Below are 20165 nucleotides of genomic sequence, written 5' to 3' on the forward strand. Positions count from 1 at the left end.
TTTGACCTAAAGGTACAATCTGGAATGATAAATCTGGACGGGGAAAATGAAGCAGCACTTGTCTCTCCCTCATTACCAGCACTGAGGTGCTCTTAACCAACCGCTCCAGTGTAGCCTCTCATTGGCCTGCAGGCCAGGCTAAATCGGTACCCCCAAGGGCCCATGGGCACTGAAGCTCATGTCCCCGAAACAACTTTTCTTTTATTCTGATTGGATAACGCTGCTGACTGCTGTATGGAAACCTTGTAACTCCACATTGTGTTTTGGACATACAAGGTTTCTGACAGTGATCATAATTAACAACATCAGAATGAGTCAAGCCTTGTGTCGTATTTCTGTAGAGCCCAACAAAAATAAGGAAAAGGAAAAAAGAAAAAAGCACATCCTTTTTTCCCCTTCTCCTATCATTGACGGCCCCTCTCCACTCAAGGGCCCCTGGGAATTTGCCCACATTGCCCGAATGGTAGATCCAGCCATGCCTGCAGGCCAGACTGTGGTTGTATACTGCACAGCTTCCAGTTGTGCATATATGTAACCCTATTGATGTGATCAGGGCATTCCTGCAAAAGAGAAACTGTGTCTCAATGAAACTTCCCTGAGTAAATAAAGGTTAAATAAAACTGTTTATGTTCAGAAGATGGCATCACTTACCTGACTCCTGTGAGTGACAGAGAAGAGACAGTATGATCAGAAAATTCTTAGTGCAGAAATCATGCAAATCTCTTCTCAAATGTACTACGTGTATCTGAATAAAACATTGCACAGCAATACGGAAGATATTTCTGCAGTCAAAGCACTTTTATGATTAACAGAGGTGGCAAAGGTTAAATGAGACTCAAAAGTCCCAGAAAATGTACATCTTGATTACTGTCATCATCAGGACATCACTTAATGTGGCTATGAGCCAAATATAAACTACACTGATAAAAGGTACAATAAATAGACAAGGAATATACATCCATAAACAAACTGACAGATCCGACTTTTGATACTAGAGCAAATTATGATCTTATAATGTTTATCAGTCAACAGTACAGTACTAGATCAGTTCCTCTTTCAGTTCTTTTTCATTTGGTGAATGAGGCTTCTACTGGTAATTTGGGTTTACATTACATTTACATTTAAGTTTTTACATTTTGATGCCAGGTATTAGAAATGTGTATGTTCCCCTCATAAAAAGTGTCTATACCACATTTTGAACCACATATAACATTTTAAAATATGTTCATTTTTGTGCATTTTGGGCCACTTTAGGAAAAGTCATCACATTTCAGAGTAAAATACATTTAGGGTGTTTTTACAGCTGACAACTGACCCAAACAGTATGTAAGGGTTAAGGAGAGCAGCAGAGGATGTCTTAATTGTTGAATCCTCAGCATTGTGTCCTTATCATTTCTCATTACAGTGTAAAATGTGAGCAGTGTTACAGCCCACAGAGGAACATGAGGAGATTTACCAAAGCTCATCTCTACACAACAGAAGCTGTGAGTACACTCTCCTTAAGTTAAAGCTGAATAAAGACTTCTGCTGCTCAGGTGTCACTCAAATGCTTCCAGATACTGACAGAGCTCCATGTGACATCATTGTGGATTAACTCTGCTTTGCCATTTTGTCACAGAGAATGCAGAGACAGACATGCTGGATATAGCAGAATTTTCAACCATTCAAAATTCAATCTCAATCTATTTCAGATTGGACAGCGTAGCAGACAGAACAGCAGCTCTTTCTGTGCATCTTCTCACTCCTCTTTGGTGCTCATCCAGCACTTTTACGCCTTAAGCTTAAAGCATATCACTTCAGTATGACATGTCTTTTGTCTTGTCAGTCAGCATCCGTCAACTGCCAGCAACAACATATCATCATTACATTGACGGATATGAACAGATGCAGAGATGGTTTCACGTTGAGTTTCAAACACAGGTGTCATGTCAAAAAAGGCTTCGGGTGAAAACCTCGAAGTGGGTCATTCAAAACTGCAGCAGCTAAATAAAGAATATCAGTGTCCCCGATCCAGTTCTTCCTGTTGAGGGTGAAAAACATCAGCTGCAACATTTTTTTAAAATTCAAACTGAACTTAAAGTTTTCTATTTGATTTATTTTTTCAGGCTAAATAAAAATCATTTTCTAATATTAATAACTTTATTTGTATACATTACACTTAGTGTTTTTTATGTCACTATTACCTACAACAACAATACTGTAAATGTGTGTGAATGGGTGAAATTGACATGTGGTGTAAAAGCGCTTTGAGTGGTCAAAAAATGTGTCTATTAACATTTACCAAAAAAAACATTTTATGACTGTATTTCTGCCATCAGCCCCTGAAACTGTCTAATCCATCATACAGTATACCCATCACTACATGTGTCATAGAGACATATAGGGTATGTTAGGTAAAGGTATTTTATATCATGTGTCTCATAGTAATATGAGAAGTAAAACTGGAATGACATCACACCGTGTATACATTGCCTATGCTCCTGTCTGTGAGCTGTGAAGCACCACAGAATGGGAGACTGCCATTGGGAGGAGAGCACAAACAGCTGAGATGAATGCAGGAATAGCAAGTGTAATTGGTGAGATATTCTGTGTATAGTCTTGATATTTACCCAATTTTACTCGACTGATTGCTAAATATCGCACTTTGTTCAAATGTAATGACAGTATGAACTGTGCCTCTTGCAGTGGCTCTGCAACTGTTCATTCAGATGGGTAAGCAGAACATTTTAAACAAAGCAAGACTGATGATTTAATTAGAATGCGGAACAATCTTCAATGCATTTCTTTCTTTTCCTTAAAAGCAGCAACCACAACCAAACTGGTTTGTTATTTTACCAACTGGTCACGGTACAGACCCGGTGTGGGCAAATTTCTACCAGAAAACGTGGACCCCAACCTGTGTACACACCTGGTTTATTCCTTCACCATCATCAACCATGCTAATGAGATCACTGAGTATGAGTGGAATGAGAAAAGCCTCTACAAGTCATTCATTGAGCTCAAGAAGAGGTAATAATTATTCCATAGAAATGATGTGCAATTACCTAGAATATATGCAAGGTGTTTTTATGTTTTAATGTTTATCTAAGCTGGTTGTTTTCTTCTCTTTGTCCATGAGCAGCAGCTCCACACTGAAGACTTTACTGTCAGTCAGAGATGAGAGCGCTGGATCTCAGTGAGTTGAATCTCTATCTCTCCTTATGAAAGTCCTCCATCTGCTGACGAAGGCTAGAATGACTGCAGAGAAACAATACTGTTCTTTCAAGCTGACTGTTGATTATTTATCAGTATATTATACTGAGTGAATATTGGATTTTTGTAGAGCATGTAAGGAAATGGCTCCCCCTTGGAAAGACCTGTGCAGTAATAGTAGCATAATTATTAGAGTATCAGTATTGAATTGGTGGGTAGTTTCCTGCATTTCAGTGGTGAGTTTTTATATCCTGTGACTATCTGCCAAGAATGTAATTCTGATAGAATTCCTCAGTATTTTTTTTACTGATAACCCTAAACTTAACCACATTTTGATATTGAAGTCATGAAAAAAATAGCTAAACATTTGTTGGTCGTAGGTCCTTAAATGTGAGTTTTTGCTGCTTTTCTGTAAATGATTCATTTCTTTGGGTTTATGAGAGTTATTCAAACAAAATAAGCATTTACTTTGGGTATAGCCTAAATGAAAATGAGTTATTGAAAGAAATGAATACATGTATATGTAATAATTCGAAATGACTCTTTGCAATAGTCCAATTTATATGGTATATATCATTGCAAAGTATCTATTATTTTCAGCTTCAATACAAATGCAAAATACATTAAACGCAAAGTCATTATATTATCCTAAAAACAGTCTCGTCATCAGGTTCTCCATCATGGTGTCTGCTCCAGCTAACCGTCAGACATTCATTCAGTCTTCTATCAGATTCCTGAGGACTCATGGGTTTGATGGTCTGGATCTGGACTTAGGAGATGTTGGATCTCATGGAAGTCCTCCATGGGACAAAAAGGGTGTTACTCTGCTCTGCAAGGTAAACTGAATGGAGATGATTTTTTTCCTTCAACACCTCTACGTTCAAGACTCAGTGTTAATGTTCTTGTTAACATGAATGCTATGAATTATTTTTAGGAGGGCCTCTCATATTAACTTATATTATCAAACACAGGCATTGTGATTGGGTTTGATTTACAATACAGAGAAAGAGTTTTGAGTAACCCTAACCCTAACCCTAACCCTAACCCTAACCCTAACCCTAACCCCATGAATCCAAACCCTCAAACACAGAAATGAGCATTGCTTGAGTGGTTCAGACTGGGGTTAGAGGTATTCAGGGGGGAATATTTCTTCATTACTCTCATATTCAACTTGATGGCAGAGAATGGCATGGTAGTTCAAGCTAGTTGCCAGTAAATAAGTCAATATATGGATTTTTTCTTTTTCTTTCATGTTTTTTAAGATTTGGTCAATTTCTTATTTGTTTAATACATGTGTCCCATATAATCATTAATGTTACACTTGATATTTTAATGTCATTGCATTAAGTCACAGAAAGAAATATTGTATTTCTTCAAAAATACTTTAAACAGAAGTCATGTTTACATCCAACACAATTAGATTTAGATTTATTTTTCATATTTGGACTTTTTGCCTTTATTTTGTTAGTAGGTGGCATAGAGGCCAACAGGAAACAGGGAGAGAGGGGAATGGCCTGCAGCATAGGTCCCCTGCCAGAATCGAACCAGGGATGCTGCCTTGGTAACCACTTGGCTACCAAGGCACTCCATCCAACACAATTTAATCTAAAATTATTAAATCTAAATTGGAAGACTGAATGAATGTCTGACAGTTAGCTGTAGCAGACACCATGATATAGAACCTGCAGTGGATGATGGAAAATGAAATGAAGTATTATGCTACTGAAATGTTTGGATTGAAGCTAACAGTAGCAGATATATTGTAATGATATATATATACCATAAAATTATGACATACATGTACCTACAGCTACGAAGCATTTCAATTATTACATAATCTATTGATTTCTGTGTGTTGCTGAAAGGTTAGACTGTCACCAATAAAGCGGTCTTATCTGTTAGACGCCAGCATTTATGATGAATCATTATGTTTGGCCCTTTCATCTTTTTATTATTCTGTCATTCAGTCTCATAATTACACAGACAGCACAGACACTGCACTGAAGAGTTCAAAGTTGAAGTCTAGTCATTTTAATAAATGTTTGATTAATCTTATAAAAAAGACCTTCACAATCACTGTTTTATGTTTGTATAAAATGTGTATCAGCTGCATGTGTTTCCAGTTTTGTATACTATGGGTCACATTAGGAAAAGTCTGGCTAAAAGAAAATGTGTATATGGTGTTTTTACCTCTCTTAAATGTAAAAATGGGTAAAATGCGACCCTGAACAGGGTGTAAGGGTTAAAAAGATGATCCTGTATTTAGCTTTATTTGTGGCAGTAAGTGGTTTGTACTCATTTCAGTGAACCTGAAACTTGAGTTACATAATCCATCACAATGGGGATCTCTCCTACTTTTAGTTTGGGCACACAGCCTTAAATAAGGATTGTGTTAATGTAGTACCAGTCTGCAGTTACAATTACAATATCACTTTCATCACTATCACAGTTCAATCAAACATGATGTTGATGGATTATCTAACTCATTTTTAGTCTTTGAAAGCTGATTTTCACAGCATACTGGATTGAACTGGATACTGTTAGCTGGTTGGATAGGAAATAGTTTGCAGTAATGTAAAATATAACAGGATTTGTTTGGACAGTTCATCAATGTTTAAATAATTCCTGTGGATTTTTAGGGGCTTTGGGAGGCCTATGAAGCTGAGAGTAAAGGACACAAAGACACACGATTGATTCTCTCTGCAGCTGTGACAGCAGAAACAGATGTTTTAGATAGATTATATGAAATCTCTGAGATGTCAAAGTAAGTAACTCATCAACTCCAGGTTTAATATGTTTTATCATTAGATGATCCCATTTGCTTTAATAGAACCACTCTCTCTTATGTTAATGTGTGTAGGTACCTGGACTTCATTAATGTGAAGACGTTTGGACTCCATGGTGGTCAAGACGAAGTAACAGCCCACCACACTCCACTCTACACTGAAAACACAACTAATATAGTAATGACCTTTTTTTTTTAATTCATGACTTTCCTTTCATGTATAATACCAGTAAAAAGTACACTCGGTATTTATTAGAGTATTTATTCTATTTACTGTATTAACTGCATAATGCATGAAGCTATATAACTTAATTTGGTCACTTGGCAGCAGAACTACACAACAACCAGAAAATCCCACACACTGACATATGAAGCCTTAAAAAGTTTGTGTATGGGTAACGTCTCAGCAAACTGTTTGCAAAGTAGGTAGAATGTAAGTACATGGGTCATTAGCTGCTAAATGCTCCACTATGTTCACCAGCTGTTTGGTGCTGGGCATGTATCTGCTGCTGGAAACAGGGCTGATGAGAGCAACAAAATATTGAACTAAATCAAGTTACAACACATCATAGATTAGTACAGCTTTAACCAGTATTCAGAAAAGTTTGAACACATCTGATTTTGTAAAGTAAATTAAAGAGCTCCCAACAGAAATGTTTTAAGAAATACAAAATATGCTTTACTTCTACTGCTTTGAATAATAATTTACAGTGCATGCCATATATATGCAGGGACCTATGTTGCATGTCACACCCACTTCACTCTCCCTTTCTTTCCTGTCAGCCTCTCTGTAAATAACTAATAAAGACAAAAATACCTCCAAAAAATATTAAAAAATAGTTTTTTACATCTACTCCTTTTCCCTCATTAAGAATCCATCTATGAATATGTAAATAATATTTAATTTTAAAATGTTGAACGGCTGGACATGAGTCAAGTCAATTCTTAGTGTTTGTGTGCTGAAGACTTCAAGTTCTACATCACAAGTTGCATACTGGACCACGATTGGCTTCCACAGTATTTGTGATGTCACAAATCATGGTTTTATGAACACACTTTAAACTTAGATTAACACTGAACACACAGCATCTTTTAACGATCAGCAGATGAATGTGAAAACAAACTGTACTCACATCATTCTGCACAGTGAAGCTCAAAAATCCAACTGCAGTAATATGTAGAAAAACAGATTTTTGAATGGAGGGCAGCTTTAACGTAAACCAAATTTCCATTAAGCCTGCTCACATTTTTTTCCGGCATTATAATAACCCAGTTAGAATGTTTAATTAATTGTTTATTGGCCAAATAAGGGCAGCAGAGCATCACAGCATTGACATGGTTCATATGTTAACAGCTGTCTGTTTACACAGCCAGCAGACACAGATAAACATTAGTATTCACTTTAAGTTTAAATGATCATATTCACTCTGTTTCTAACTCTCTGCTTTCCACCAACATAAATGTGGCTCTTAGCTGCTCCATGCTGCACTGTTACATAGCTGGTTGCTAACTTTATCAGCTGTTTGGTGCTGGGCAGGTAGTGTACACTAGTTCATTAGAGCTTTTCACTGAAAGCGACTGCTGCTGCTGGAAACCACGTCAATGAGAGCAGATTTGCAGGCCAGAAACCCAGTGAGGCTAAAAGACTAGGCAAAGTACAGCTAAATGATGCTATTTGGTGAAAGACACAAAAAAAAAACCCATACAACTTTGAAGCCAGGCCTCCAAAATGACAGTCCAGAGCAGAGGAATGTATGAAAGAGTCATATTTTGACAGGGGGGGTCAAAAATGTAGTTTTAATGGGAAAATGTTTGTTCCTAAGAGGATTAGAGGAATAATTTGTCCATGCAGTGTATTATAGACCTACTATAAGTGATTGATTGACTTTGAATTTTTTTTTATTAAAAAGAATATCCTTGGAGAATGTCACGACATTACATAGTCTGTGGCACATAGTGAGGCACAAAGGTTAAAGCTCACATAGGCAAGTGGTCTGTTGAGGTTACATGTCCTGGGTCATACATTAAATCATCAGGAAAAGCAAAAGCTCCCTTTTTTAGGATCTGTGTGCCATACTTCACATGATGATCTAGAAATGACAATGCTCTTTTTCTATTTGACATTTTTACACAGGTATTCTGTAATATTATAAACATAACCTGCACCAGAGTAGCCAAAGTGTGTAGCTAAAGGCATTTTCACAACCTGATCATATGACAGACACACTCCAGATCTTTGCTTTGCTAAATATCATCAGTTATAATAGAATTCCCCCGCAGAAGCTCATTGATTTCACTGACAACTTCTCCCTTTCTTTCCTGCCAGGATCATGTGATGCAATATTGGATGAAGCGTGGAGCCCCAGCAGGGAAGTTGTTGCTGGGTTTCTCCACCCACGCTTACTCCTTTACACTCTCCACCACAGCAACAGGCGTGGGTGCTCCAGTCAGCAGTCCTGCCAGCCCGGGGCCCTACACCCAGCAGATTGGCCTCTGGTCTTACTACGAGGTAAAGAGAGTGCATGTAGCTGCATTCAGCAGAGATACAGACCACTATTATATGCTATCAGTCCATTACTGCTCTGGTGTTTCACCTCAGCATGGAGTCAGCACAGTAGTTATTGGATTGGCATGATGTATCAACATTAACACAAGTGCAGTTGTTCTTGTAGTTCTTGTAGTTCTTGTAGTTCTTACACATACCCTTCCAACTGAAACCTCTTTACACCAAAAACTACTAGTACTACTCCTGGTTCATCATTATGAGTATAACACATTTTTTTATAGTATATAACACAAAATAATAATAATGATGCAGACATTTCTGTGTGTTGATATTTCTTTGTCAGACATGCTCTTTCCTAAAAGGCACATCGGTTCAGTGGATTGACAGACAGGAAGTTCCCTATGCTGTCAAAGGCAATCAGTGGGTCGGCTTTGACAACCAGAGGAGCTACGATGCCAAGGTATACACCTGCGATACGGAAGAGGACACATATTTTAACAAGTGATTCTATATGTGAGTTTCATTGTCCTTCCTGTGTTCGTCTCACAGGTGGACTATCTGAGGAGGAGACAGCTGGGAGGAGCAGCTGTGTGGACTCTGGATATGGACGACTTCTCTGGACACTTCTGTGAACAGGGCAAATATCCACTCATATCACACCTGAAACATAGACTCAGTGAAGGTGAGGCTACCAAGCTGATCACTTAACAGACATTATGAGAGGCAGCAGCTCAATCCAACATCTAACAACATAGATGGCGTGTTTATTATAATTTAATTTAAAAGTGATTAATTAAATTACATGGGAAAGAAAGATAATAATAAATAAACTATTATAATCCTATAAACACCATGCATACATTTTTTTTAAACTGTTACAAATTAACCAATCAATGATTCTATATCAATGTATCAATTTACCTGTAAATGATTATTATTCCATTTACTAATATGTCTAATATTTTATCTCACAGTTATTTTTCCTCCACTTTCTTGCTCTGAATCTTCTTACTGATTAATCCAGGGAACATTGCACACTTGTATATAGTATCAGGAATTTATGAATATTGTAGATTTATAGAATTGCAGATTATTGTGCACAGAGATTGTTTATGGTATATTTTATTTTATTTTATCTTACTTTTAATTCAATTTTTATCACTTTCACATAATGCGGCTACTGTTGTGTCAGTTTTGGAATTTCTCCCTAAGGCAATCAATAAAGATACCTGACCTAACCTTACCTAGCCTTACCTTACCTAACCTTACCTTACCTTACCTTACCTTACCTTACCTTACCTTACCTTACCTTAATCTGATAGTAGCCTTAAAAAGGACCAATTACAGTAAATAACCTGTAACTCATCACTAACATAACTAGGGGGCGGCTGTGGCTCAGGAGGTAGAGCGGTCATCCACCAACGGTGTGTGAATGTGTGTGAATGGTTAGTTTCCTCCTGATGAGCAGGTTGGTACCCTGTGTGGTAGCTCCTGTCATCAGTGTATAAATGTGTGTGAATGGGTGAATGTGACATGTAGTGTAAAAGTGCTTTGAGTGGTCAAAAAGACTAGACTAAATTAAGCCAATAAACCTATTGATGGTTATGTGACAACAGTATAGTGGTGCTTAGTGTAAAAAACATGTGTATACTAATTTACATTTGTATAATGAGGCGATGGTCACAGTAGTTACAGGAAATGGCAGCTGAGGACGTTGTTACTTATAATGTCCTCAGCTACAATTTCCTGTTTGAAAAGTGGTCCCTCCCCTTCTGCTACGGAGCCAAAATGGCGACCGTTGAGTGTGAGAAGTGTCCATAGTTTCACACTCAACTTTTTGACTGTTTTGAGTGAACCATCCAGGTACCAATTTTTTCCATACTTCTCAGTGTGAATACAGTTTTAGTACAGAGGAAGAGATCTGAGACACAGCATGGTATTTTATCAAGTTCATCCAGAGCCACATAACACTGACAGAAGACACAGATGATTTTCAGCCGTACAATTAAACAGACCTCCATGTGTAAAATTGGTTGAGCGCCCCTTTCAAATATATCCTTCAATATTAAACACTTTCATTGTACATTTTTTATCAGTAGAATTATTTTCTTTTCTAGACTGGACACCACAGGGAACAACTCCTGCTGTGTCTCTTCCCACAAACTCCTCCTCTACCTCTGAAAGCACACATCCCACACACAAAGTTTTCACCACGACAAAACCGGACCACAGCTGCTTCCAGAACATCACTGTGGTGTATCCTGTCAGCGGCTTCTGCACACACAGAGGAGATGGACTGTACCTAAGATCAGACAGTCCAAAGACTTTCTACAGATGTGTGCAGAGGAGGACGTACGTGACAAGGTGCCACACTGAGGGAACAGAGCATAGCAGTGGAGTGCAGGTTACACCGTCTAATGATTTAGTTTTAGTGAGACTTATATTAACAGCTCTGTTCCATTTGTTATGTTACTTTATTTATGGTAATTAAAGCTTCTAGTTGAATAAGAAAGAAAAACATTGTAAGAAACAATACAGGTTGTGCTTTAGTGTATAAACGAATAATAACACAATAATAATATGTAATAATATGTTTTTAAAGAAAAGTTTAGAACAAATGAGGTGTGAATGAGGTCTGTAAAACATGACATTTAAGGTCAATGAGAAATAAAATCCATGTTTTATGTTGGCATGGCCTCAAAAAGGTAGGAAAAGCAAAGAAATACACAACCTACAAAAGGTTAAAGAGGAAACACTGAAGTAGAAGAACCTCCAAATCACTCTAAAGCACAGCACCTCAATAAATGCACATCACCAACAGGATGTACAATGATCAATGATGCCACCTAATGGTGACTTCAAAATCTACATCAATGGTCTCCAACTCTGCTCCTGTAGAGATACTGCCCTGCATGTTTTAGGTATCTCCCCATTCTAACACATGTGATTCATGAGCTTGATAATGAGTTAATAATCTAGGAGCAGGGTTAGTGACCACTGATCTACATGATGTTAGGTTTGAAGAAGCTTAATGTGGTGACCTTTTGGTGTCCTTTGTGTCTCACTGTATCATACTAAGATAGTATGATTAAATTATGTAAATTTTGTGCATTTTGTTTTTTCATATTAAATTGACTGAAATATCAGGGAGAAGCAGAGACTCTTACACAAGATAGATTTTTCAGCATATTTCACCCCAACATCAGTAAGTTCACCACTCGCTATATGTTAGTTAAAATTTGGAAAGCAACTGGTTTTGTTAATTTTATTGGTTTATTTTCATATAACAGCTTTATTGAGAAGTACGCAACAAGTTAACAGCAACCTGTGTCTACAAACACAGAGAGGGTCAACGTATGTAATGAAAAGAAAAATATGGTTAAAAATCGTATAAGTTTGACTCTGGTCAGGTGTGCCATGTTGCTGCTCTTCATCACTCACTGTCATACAGTTTTGACCCTCACTGCAAGCTGTGATGTGTGATTTTCTGTAGAAGGTAAAGCAAGAAATGCATCTGAGTCAGGAAAACATCTTCAATAAAGACAGTTCAAAAGTAGATCAAACATACATGTAAATGAGAAGATTAAAGTGAATTAACAAGCCTTCTTTAAAATCTTTTAAATGACATTTAAATACAGAAACTGAAAAAAGCTAAACAAAAAAACTAATACGAAACAGAAACACAGGAAGACAACTTTACAATAGGCCAATACAAATCATGGTTGGTCGGTTTGAATCAACCAGAGGCAGGAAATAGTCACAAACCTCCTCAGAACAGGATAGGACACATAGGACTCAATCAAACACTTTACAAATAGGCCAGCACCCAATTTGACTGTGTATTCAGTGTAATTACCCAGAACAGTTAAACATGTAACCTACTATTTGACTGTAGCAGTTACAGCAGGCAACCAAGTGTTCTTAATAGCAGCACTAAATGAAGCAAAACTTGATTTTGAATCTGTGAAGTAATGGAAACTGTTTAGTGTTTTGATTGCATACCTAAAAGAAACCAGTAAAGCAGATGTACACTCACACTTTATTAGGTTCACTTGTACAATCTATTTCAATCCAATACAATAACTCTGCAATAAATTCTACTTTTATGAAGTTTATACATTTTCAGTTTTTGTTAACATTGTCAAAAAATGATAATTCTACTTTATGAATGAATAGTGTTCGTAATATTTTGTCCACACCATTAACATACATGAGGGGGGTAAAATATAATGCACCCCAGTACAGAACATTTAGGTGTGAGCTATCCCATGGCTTTCAGGGGAGTTTACTTATTTATCACAGTGTAAATTTGCAGGTAAACTTCCAACATGTTGCATCAGGTCCCACCACCTCATTTAGCACACAGTCAACATAGAACATCATACAAAGGGGAAAAACATATCAAGATAGATGGAAGAAACAGGAAAAAAATTAGAAGGTGATTTTCGCCTTGACTCTGACCCTGTCAGCTCTGCACTGGACCGAGAAGATTACCACCTGCTGCTCTCTTTCATCACCATTGTAATCCACCCTGCTCCGGTGCTTTACTTAACAAGGTAATTGCATTTTATCAAATTCAGCATCTTGTGTTTAATTTTCTTTTTTTTTTTGGTTGCCTTTTTCCCCATAAAGATTAAGATTAATCAAAACTTCAGCGATCAATAGCTCACAAACGAAACATTGTTAAAACATAAAAAATGCCTCTTTCCTATCGTAGTAAGGTAGACTAATGACTACAAACTCATTTTCGCCAAAACGAGTCGTCCTCCAGGCTGCAGGAAATGTACTCTCTATGCACTGCGGGCGGAGAGGCGAGCGCTTAGGGACCGTCTACAAAGTGCAAAATATTCAATATCTCCACTTTTATTCACTGTAGTCTCACCAAATTCACTCCACACACCAACAATCACCTGATAATCACACTACAACAGTTATTGTTACAAAATGTGCTTGTGTATAATACTTCAATATCATCACTGTCATGTGCTGTCGTTCCATTGATTTCCCTTCAATAGCATCAATATTATACACAGTAGTCTTCACTATATTCACTCCACACAAAGAGGGTCACCTGATAATCATACTACAACAGTTATTTCAGAAAAAAAATCTTTTTGCATATTTTTGGGGAATTTTATTGTGAAAAATCGTCAATAGCGTTAATATTATACAGTGTAAGATGACAAAAATCATGCTACACAACAAGGGTCACCTAATAATCATACTACAACATTTATTTTGGGAAAATTAGTTTTGATATAATTTTGGGGATTTTTTATATTCAAAAATATTCAATATCGTCAATATTATACACTGTATACTCACCAAAATCATGCTACACAACAAGGGTCACCTGATAATCATACTACAACAGTGATTTCATAAAAAGGTGTTTTTGTTTATTTTTGGGGAATTTTATTGTGAAAAGTCGTCAATAGCGTTAATATTATACAGTGTAGGATGACCAAAATCATGATACACAACAAGGGTCACCTGATAATCATACTACAACAGTCATTTCAGAAAAAAAATCTTTTTGCATATTTTTGGGGAATTTTATTGTGAAAAATCGTCAATAGCGTTAATATTATACACTGTATACTCACCAAAATCATGATACACAACAAGGGTCACCTGGTAATCATACTACAACAGTTATTTCAGAAAAATGTGTTCTTGTTTATTTTTGGGGAATTTTATTGTGAAAAATCGTCAATAGCGTTAATATTATACACTGTATACTCACCAAAATCATGCTACACAACAAGGGTCACCTGATAATCATACTACAACAGTTATTTCAGGAGATAAAAAAATGTGCATATTTTTGGGGAATTTTATTGTGAAAAATCGTCAATAGTGTTAATATTATACACTGTATACTCACCAAAATCATTCTATACAACAAGGGTCACCTGATAATCATACTTCAACAGTTATTTCAGGAGAAAAAAAAATTGCATATTTTTGGGGAATTTTATAGTGAAAAATCATCAATAGCGTTAATATTATACAGTGTAGGATGACCAAAATCATGATACACAACAAGGGTCACCTGATAATCGTACTACAATAGTTATTTCAGAAAAAAAAATTAGGGATGCTCCGATCAGCATTTTTGGGGGCCGATCCGATCACCGATCACAGGAATCATATATCTGCCGATACCGATCACCGATCACAGAATAGATGGGAGAATAATAATAATAATCCTCAATGTCCTGTATTTACAATGTAGCCTTGTGCACCACTTAAAGTGGTAAAACCATTTGTACTAAAATAAATAATAAACACAATCAAGATCTTTATGTACCACAATCAACTTTTTATTTGTGTAAACCCTGCCCTGTCAGCTTTGTTGTAATATCCCTCCACCTTTTACTGTCCCTGCTGTAAGGCTCCAGACGTCTAAACGTTTCACTGACAGTGGGCTGAGTGACGGCGGCCGTCTTTTTTTTTGTCCGGGCTTGTTCCTCATACTCGCCGTATTCTGTTGTGTGGCGCGTTCTCAAATGTCGGATGAGGTTAGTTGTATTAAATTGTCGTGGTTGTTGACCACCTCTTGGTATTTCGGCGTCGCATATCTTGCAAACAGCGAGTTTTACATCTTTTTCGGAAACTGTGAAAAAATTCCAGACCGGAGAACTCATGCTGCCTGTGCCAGCCTCATTCATGAGAGCGGATAAACAGTGGCAGATTAATTACGTCACGCGCTGGAATGCGGGAAACAAAACATACCGTCAAAACTCATATAATATACGTCACGCGCAGAATATCTCCGGTAAAAAATAAATATATATTTGCGATCGGCTTTTCTGATCTGCACTTTGAGAGCACACCGATCAACCTGTTTAGGATCAATATCGGCCGATAACGATCTGCGGCCGATCGATCGGAGCATCCCTAAAAAAAACGTTTTGCATATTTTTGGGGAATTTTATTGATGACGTCAATAGCATTAATATTATACACTGTATACTCACCAAAATCATGCTATACAACAAGGGTCACCTGATAATCATACTACAACAGTTATTTCAGGAGATAAAAAATGTGCATATTTTTGGGGAATTTTATTGTGAAAAATCATCAATAGCGTTAATATTATACACTGTATACTCACCAAAGTCATTCTACACAACAAGGGTCACCTGATAATCATACTACAACAGTTATTTCAGAAAAATGTGTTTTTGTTTATTTTTGGGGAATTTTATTGTGAAAAATCGTCAATAGTGTTAATATTATACACTGTATACTCACCAAAGTCATTCTACACAACAAGGGTCACCTGATAATTATACTACAACAGTTATTTCAGGAGAAAACAAATTTGCATATTTTTGGGGAAATATTATTATTAAACACTGTATACCCCATCCTGAGGAGGGCGGAAAGGGCGCAGCTCAAGAAATTGGTTGGCGTGGGACTCAGACCAGACCTTAGGATGGAATGCAGGATTAGGGCGCAGCAGCACTCCAGCATTCCCAGGCAAGAAGCGGCAGCACTCTTCATGCACGGAAAGGGCATGTAGCTCACCCACCCTTTTTGTCGACACAATAGCCAACAAGAATGTAGTCTTGAGCGAAAGCCATTTCAGCTCAACCGTTTCCAGAGGCTCGAACGGCCCATGCCGCAAGGCTGACAAAACCATCTCCAAATCCCATGGGGGGACACCCGGCCTCCTGGGAGAGGGAGCAACCTTACAAGCCCCCCTAAAGAACTGAGCAATAAGGTCACAACAACCCTGTGCCAGTTTACGAGGCCCAACATGGGCCGCCTTTATGGCTGCCACCGTCCCCCTCAACGTCGAGGGAGACTTGCCTGCCTCTAACAGCTCCTGAAGGATACCAGGGGCCATACAGGAGAGGGGATCCACGTGTCGTGAGGCACACCATGATTGAAACACCCCCCAACGATAGGAATAAGCAACCCTGGTCGAGGGAGCCCGGGCCCCCTGCAAAGTACCCACTACAGACTAGGGGAATCCCAAGGCTAGCAATTCGGTCCTCTCAGGGGCCAGACCCAAAGCTTGAGGCCCTGGGGAAAAGGATGAAAAAGTTCCCTCGGCCTGGGACAGGAGGTCCCGGCAAATGGGTAGCTCCGACGGTTGTCCCTGAAGAAGGGGCGGAATGTCGGCAAACCAAATCATCTGGGGCCAATTGGGGGCCAACAGGATGAGGCTGGACTCTCTGTAGGAGTTGGTGCAGGAGGAGGAAGGGAGAGAAGGCATACAGGAGGCCCAGTGGCCACTGATGTGCCATCGCATCCGTCCCTAAGGGAGGATTGTCCCTCCCCATGGAGAAAAAGAGGGGACAATGAGTGTTCTCCCTGGATGCAAAAAGATCTGCCACGGCTGTGCCGTAGCGATCCCATATTCCGCTCACAACCTCTGGATGCAGTTGCCACTCTCCGGGGAGGGGTCCCCTCCTGGAGAGCCGATCTACAGCAAGGTTCTCCCGACCCGGCACGTATGTGGCCCTCGGGGACTTGAACTGGGGATGAGCCCACTCCCATATTGCCCGAGCCAATCTGCAAAGGCGAGGGGAACCTAGGCCCCCTTGCCTGTTGATATATGCCGCCGCTACTGTACTGTCTGTTCTCACCAGCACATGGCGGTAGAAAGTGCAGAAGAGCCAGATGGATAGCCTGCGGCTCCAAAACATTTATGTGCTGCACTAACCAGGGTCCGTGCAAAAGGCCGCTGATGCCCTTGCTTTCGTGGACAGCCCCCCAGCCTACCAGGGATGCATCTGATGACACCACCTGGTGACGCAACACAAGCCCCAGTACCGTCCCACGTGCCAAGTTGGTCGGCCGCCGCCACCAACGGAGAGCCACACACAGTCTGCGCATCACCAATACGCTGTCCTGCAGATTCCTCTGGGGGCAAAATCCAAGGCCCAGGAGGCAGCGCTGCACTGGGCGCATGTTCAGAAGAGCCAGGGGTATGACATGCACTGTGGCTGCCATTAACCCCAAGAGGCGGAGACATAGCCTCCAGGTCACCCTGGCCCCAAGCCGGAAATGGGACAAGCAAGCCCTGAGGGCGGCCTGTCTCACAGGAGTCAAGTAAAAGAGTCCCTGCCCTGGCATCCAAACACATGCCTAGGAACTCCGTGGACTGTGAGGGCTGGAGCCTGCTCTTCTTCCTGTTGAAGTGCAGGCCTAGGTACTCTAAGTGCTGCTGGAGACGAGCCTCATCTCTGCCGCACTGCCCCTCCGAGCGAGCACACATGTTGGCTGGCCTCCAAAAGGACCCGTAGATCACCGGAAGCAGCAGAACTTAATTGAGGTGGTCTTGGCTGTGGGGCTGGTACCGGCCCCGCCCGAGCATACCAGACATCTCATGTGTGACCAGCAAACCGGTGTCACGAGCCGCCACGCTTTCACCAGCCCGGGTAGCAAAGACAGTCGCAGCAATCCAGAGAGGGGCCCGTAGACCAGCTCTCCCAAACTCAAAGTAAGTGGATATTGTGCACACAAGCCGTCTAAACACCCCCCCACCCCACCCCACATATGGAATATGTAGGATGGAGAGATAGTCTTGACACAATATAGAACATATGTTAGAATATATATTAATAATTTTTTCTCAACTATTCAAAGTCAAATGTTATCCACCAATAAGAAAATATAGTAGACCTAAGGAGAACACCAATGCCCATGTTGCAAATATTTAAATCGCTCAAATATATAACCAGTTCTGAAAAAAAAAAAAGTTTATTGTTTCAGACAATACTGTCAATATTGTAAAAGGAGCACATACATATGAATCCAATTCATTATATCAACACCGTATATCATTATGAAATCCCTGAGATGTTTGCTTGTTAAACCAGAAGACATTTTTTGGATATTGTACTCAAAAGGAACATGGCACTTATAATTAATATTCCTCATGCCAAATTGTTTCAGAATTTTGGTATACTCACCAGGAGGATTTTGGTGAGTATACAGTGTATAACATTAACGCTATTGATGATTTTTCACAATAAAATTCCCCAAAAATATGCATTTTTTCCCCCTCTGAAATAACTGTTGTAGTATGATTATCAGGTGACCCTTGTTGTATAGCATGATTTTGGTGAGTATACAGTGTATAATATTAACGCTATTGACGATTTTTCACAATAAAATTCCCCAAAAATATGCAAAAAGATTTTTTTTTCTGAAATGACTGTTGTAGTATGATTATCAGGTGACCCTTGTTGTGTATCATGATTTTGGTCATCCTACACTGTATAATATTAACGCTATTGACGATTTTTCACAATAAAATTCCCCAAAAATATGCAAAAACACATTTTTCTGAAATAACTGTTGTAGTATGATCATCCTACACTGATAATATTGACGATATTAAAGATTTTTGAATATAAAAAATCTCCAAAATTATATCAAAACTAATTTCCCCAAAATAAATGTTGTAGTATGATTATCAGGTGACCCTTGTTGTGTAGCATGATTTTGGTGAGTATACAGTGTATAATATTAACGCTATTGATGATTTTTCACAATAAAATTACCCAAAAATATGCAAAAGAAGGTTTTCCTGAAGTGACTGTTGTAGTATGATTATCAGGTGACCCTTGTTGTGTAGCATGATTTTGGTGAGTATACAGTGTATAATATTGACGATCTTGAAGATTTTTGAATATAAAAAATCCCCAAAATTATATCAAAACTAATTTTCCTAAAATAAATGTTGTAGTATGATTATCAGGTGACCCTTGTTGTGTAGCATGATTTTGGTCATCCTACACTGTATAATATTAACGCTATTGACGATTTTTCACAATAAAATTGTCCAAAAATAAACAAAAACAAATTTTTCTGAAATAACTGTTGTAGTATGATTATCAGGTGACTTTTGTTGTGTATCATGATTTTGGTGAGTATACAGTGTATAATATTAACGCTATTGACGATTTTTCACAATAAAATTCCCCAAAAATATGCAAAAAGATAATTTTTTCTGAAATGACTGTTGTAGTACGATTATCAGGTGACCCTTGTTGTGTATCATGATTTTGGTCATCCTACACTGTATAATATTAACGCTATTGACGATTTTTCACAATCAAATTCCCCAAAAATATGCAAAAACACATTTTTCTGAAATAACTGTTGTAGTACGTTTATCAGGTGACCCTTGTTGTGTAGCATGATTTTGGTCATCCTACACTGTATAATATTAACGCTATTGACGATTTTTCACAATAAAATTCCCCAAAAATATGCAATAAGATATTTTATGAAATAACTGTTGTAGTGTGATTATCAGGTGACAGTTGGTGTGTGGAGTGAATTTGGTGATTATACAGTGTATAATATTGACGATATTGAAGATTTTTCGCTTTGGTACTGCACTTTGTAGACGTACCCTAAGCGCTCACCTCTCCGCACGCAGCGCATAGAGAGCAATATATTTCCTGCAGCCTGGATGACGACTCGTTTTGGCGAAAATTAGTTTGTAGTCAATAGTCTACCTTACTACGATAGGAAAGAGACATTTTTTTATGTTTTAACAATGTTTCGTTTGTGAGCTATTGATCGCTGAAGTTCGAATCTGCCAATCTCTTTCTAACTTTACCCAAGTGCATGCATGCTAATGTTAGCTAGCATATCCATGGGATTGAATTTCTAAATGATCAAATCAGCAGACTAAATCAAGTTAAT

The 20165-nt window shown here is 38.6% G+C and overlaps 1 protein-coding gene across 1 annotated transcript; it reads left to right on the forward strand.

The window, feature by feature from the left end:
• Positions 1-2758: 2758 nt before the first annotated feature.
• LOC133978185 (acidic mammalian chitinase-like) lies at positions 2759-9191 on the forward strand. The gene is made up of 8 exons (XM_062416549.1): positions 2759-3009; positions 3122-3175; positions 3863-4028; positions 5832-5956; positions 6053-6155; positions 8304-8486; positions 8827-8943; positions 9033-9191. Exons 1-8 carry the CDS (start codon positions 2759-2761, stop codon positions 9189-9191), a joined length of 1158 nt encoding a protein of 385 aa, XP_062272533.1.
• The last annotated feature ends 10974 nt before the right edge of the window (positions 9192-20165 follow it).

Source organism: Scomber scombrus, chromosome 3 (genome assembly GCF_963691925.1).
Source record: "Scomber scombrus chromosome 3, fScoSco1.1, whole genome shotgun sequence".
NCBI lineage: Eukaryota > Metazoa > Chordata > Actinopteri > Scombriformes > Scombridae > Scomber > Scomber scombrus.

Coding starts and splice junctions, on each gene's coding strand:
- LOC133978185 (XM_062416549.1), top strand. CDS start 2,759: ATGCGGAACAATCTTCAATGCATTTCTTTCTTTTCCTTAAAAGCAGCA. Junction 3,010..3,121: donor TTCATTGAGCTCAAGAAGAG/GTAATAATTATT, acceptor GTCCATGAGCAG/CAGCTCCACACTGAAGACTT. Junction 4,029..5,831: donor GTGTTACTCTGCTCTGCAAG/GTAAACTGAATG, acceptor GTGGATTTTTAG/GGGCTTTGGGAGGCCTATGA.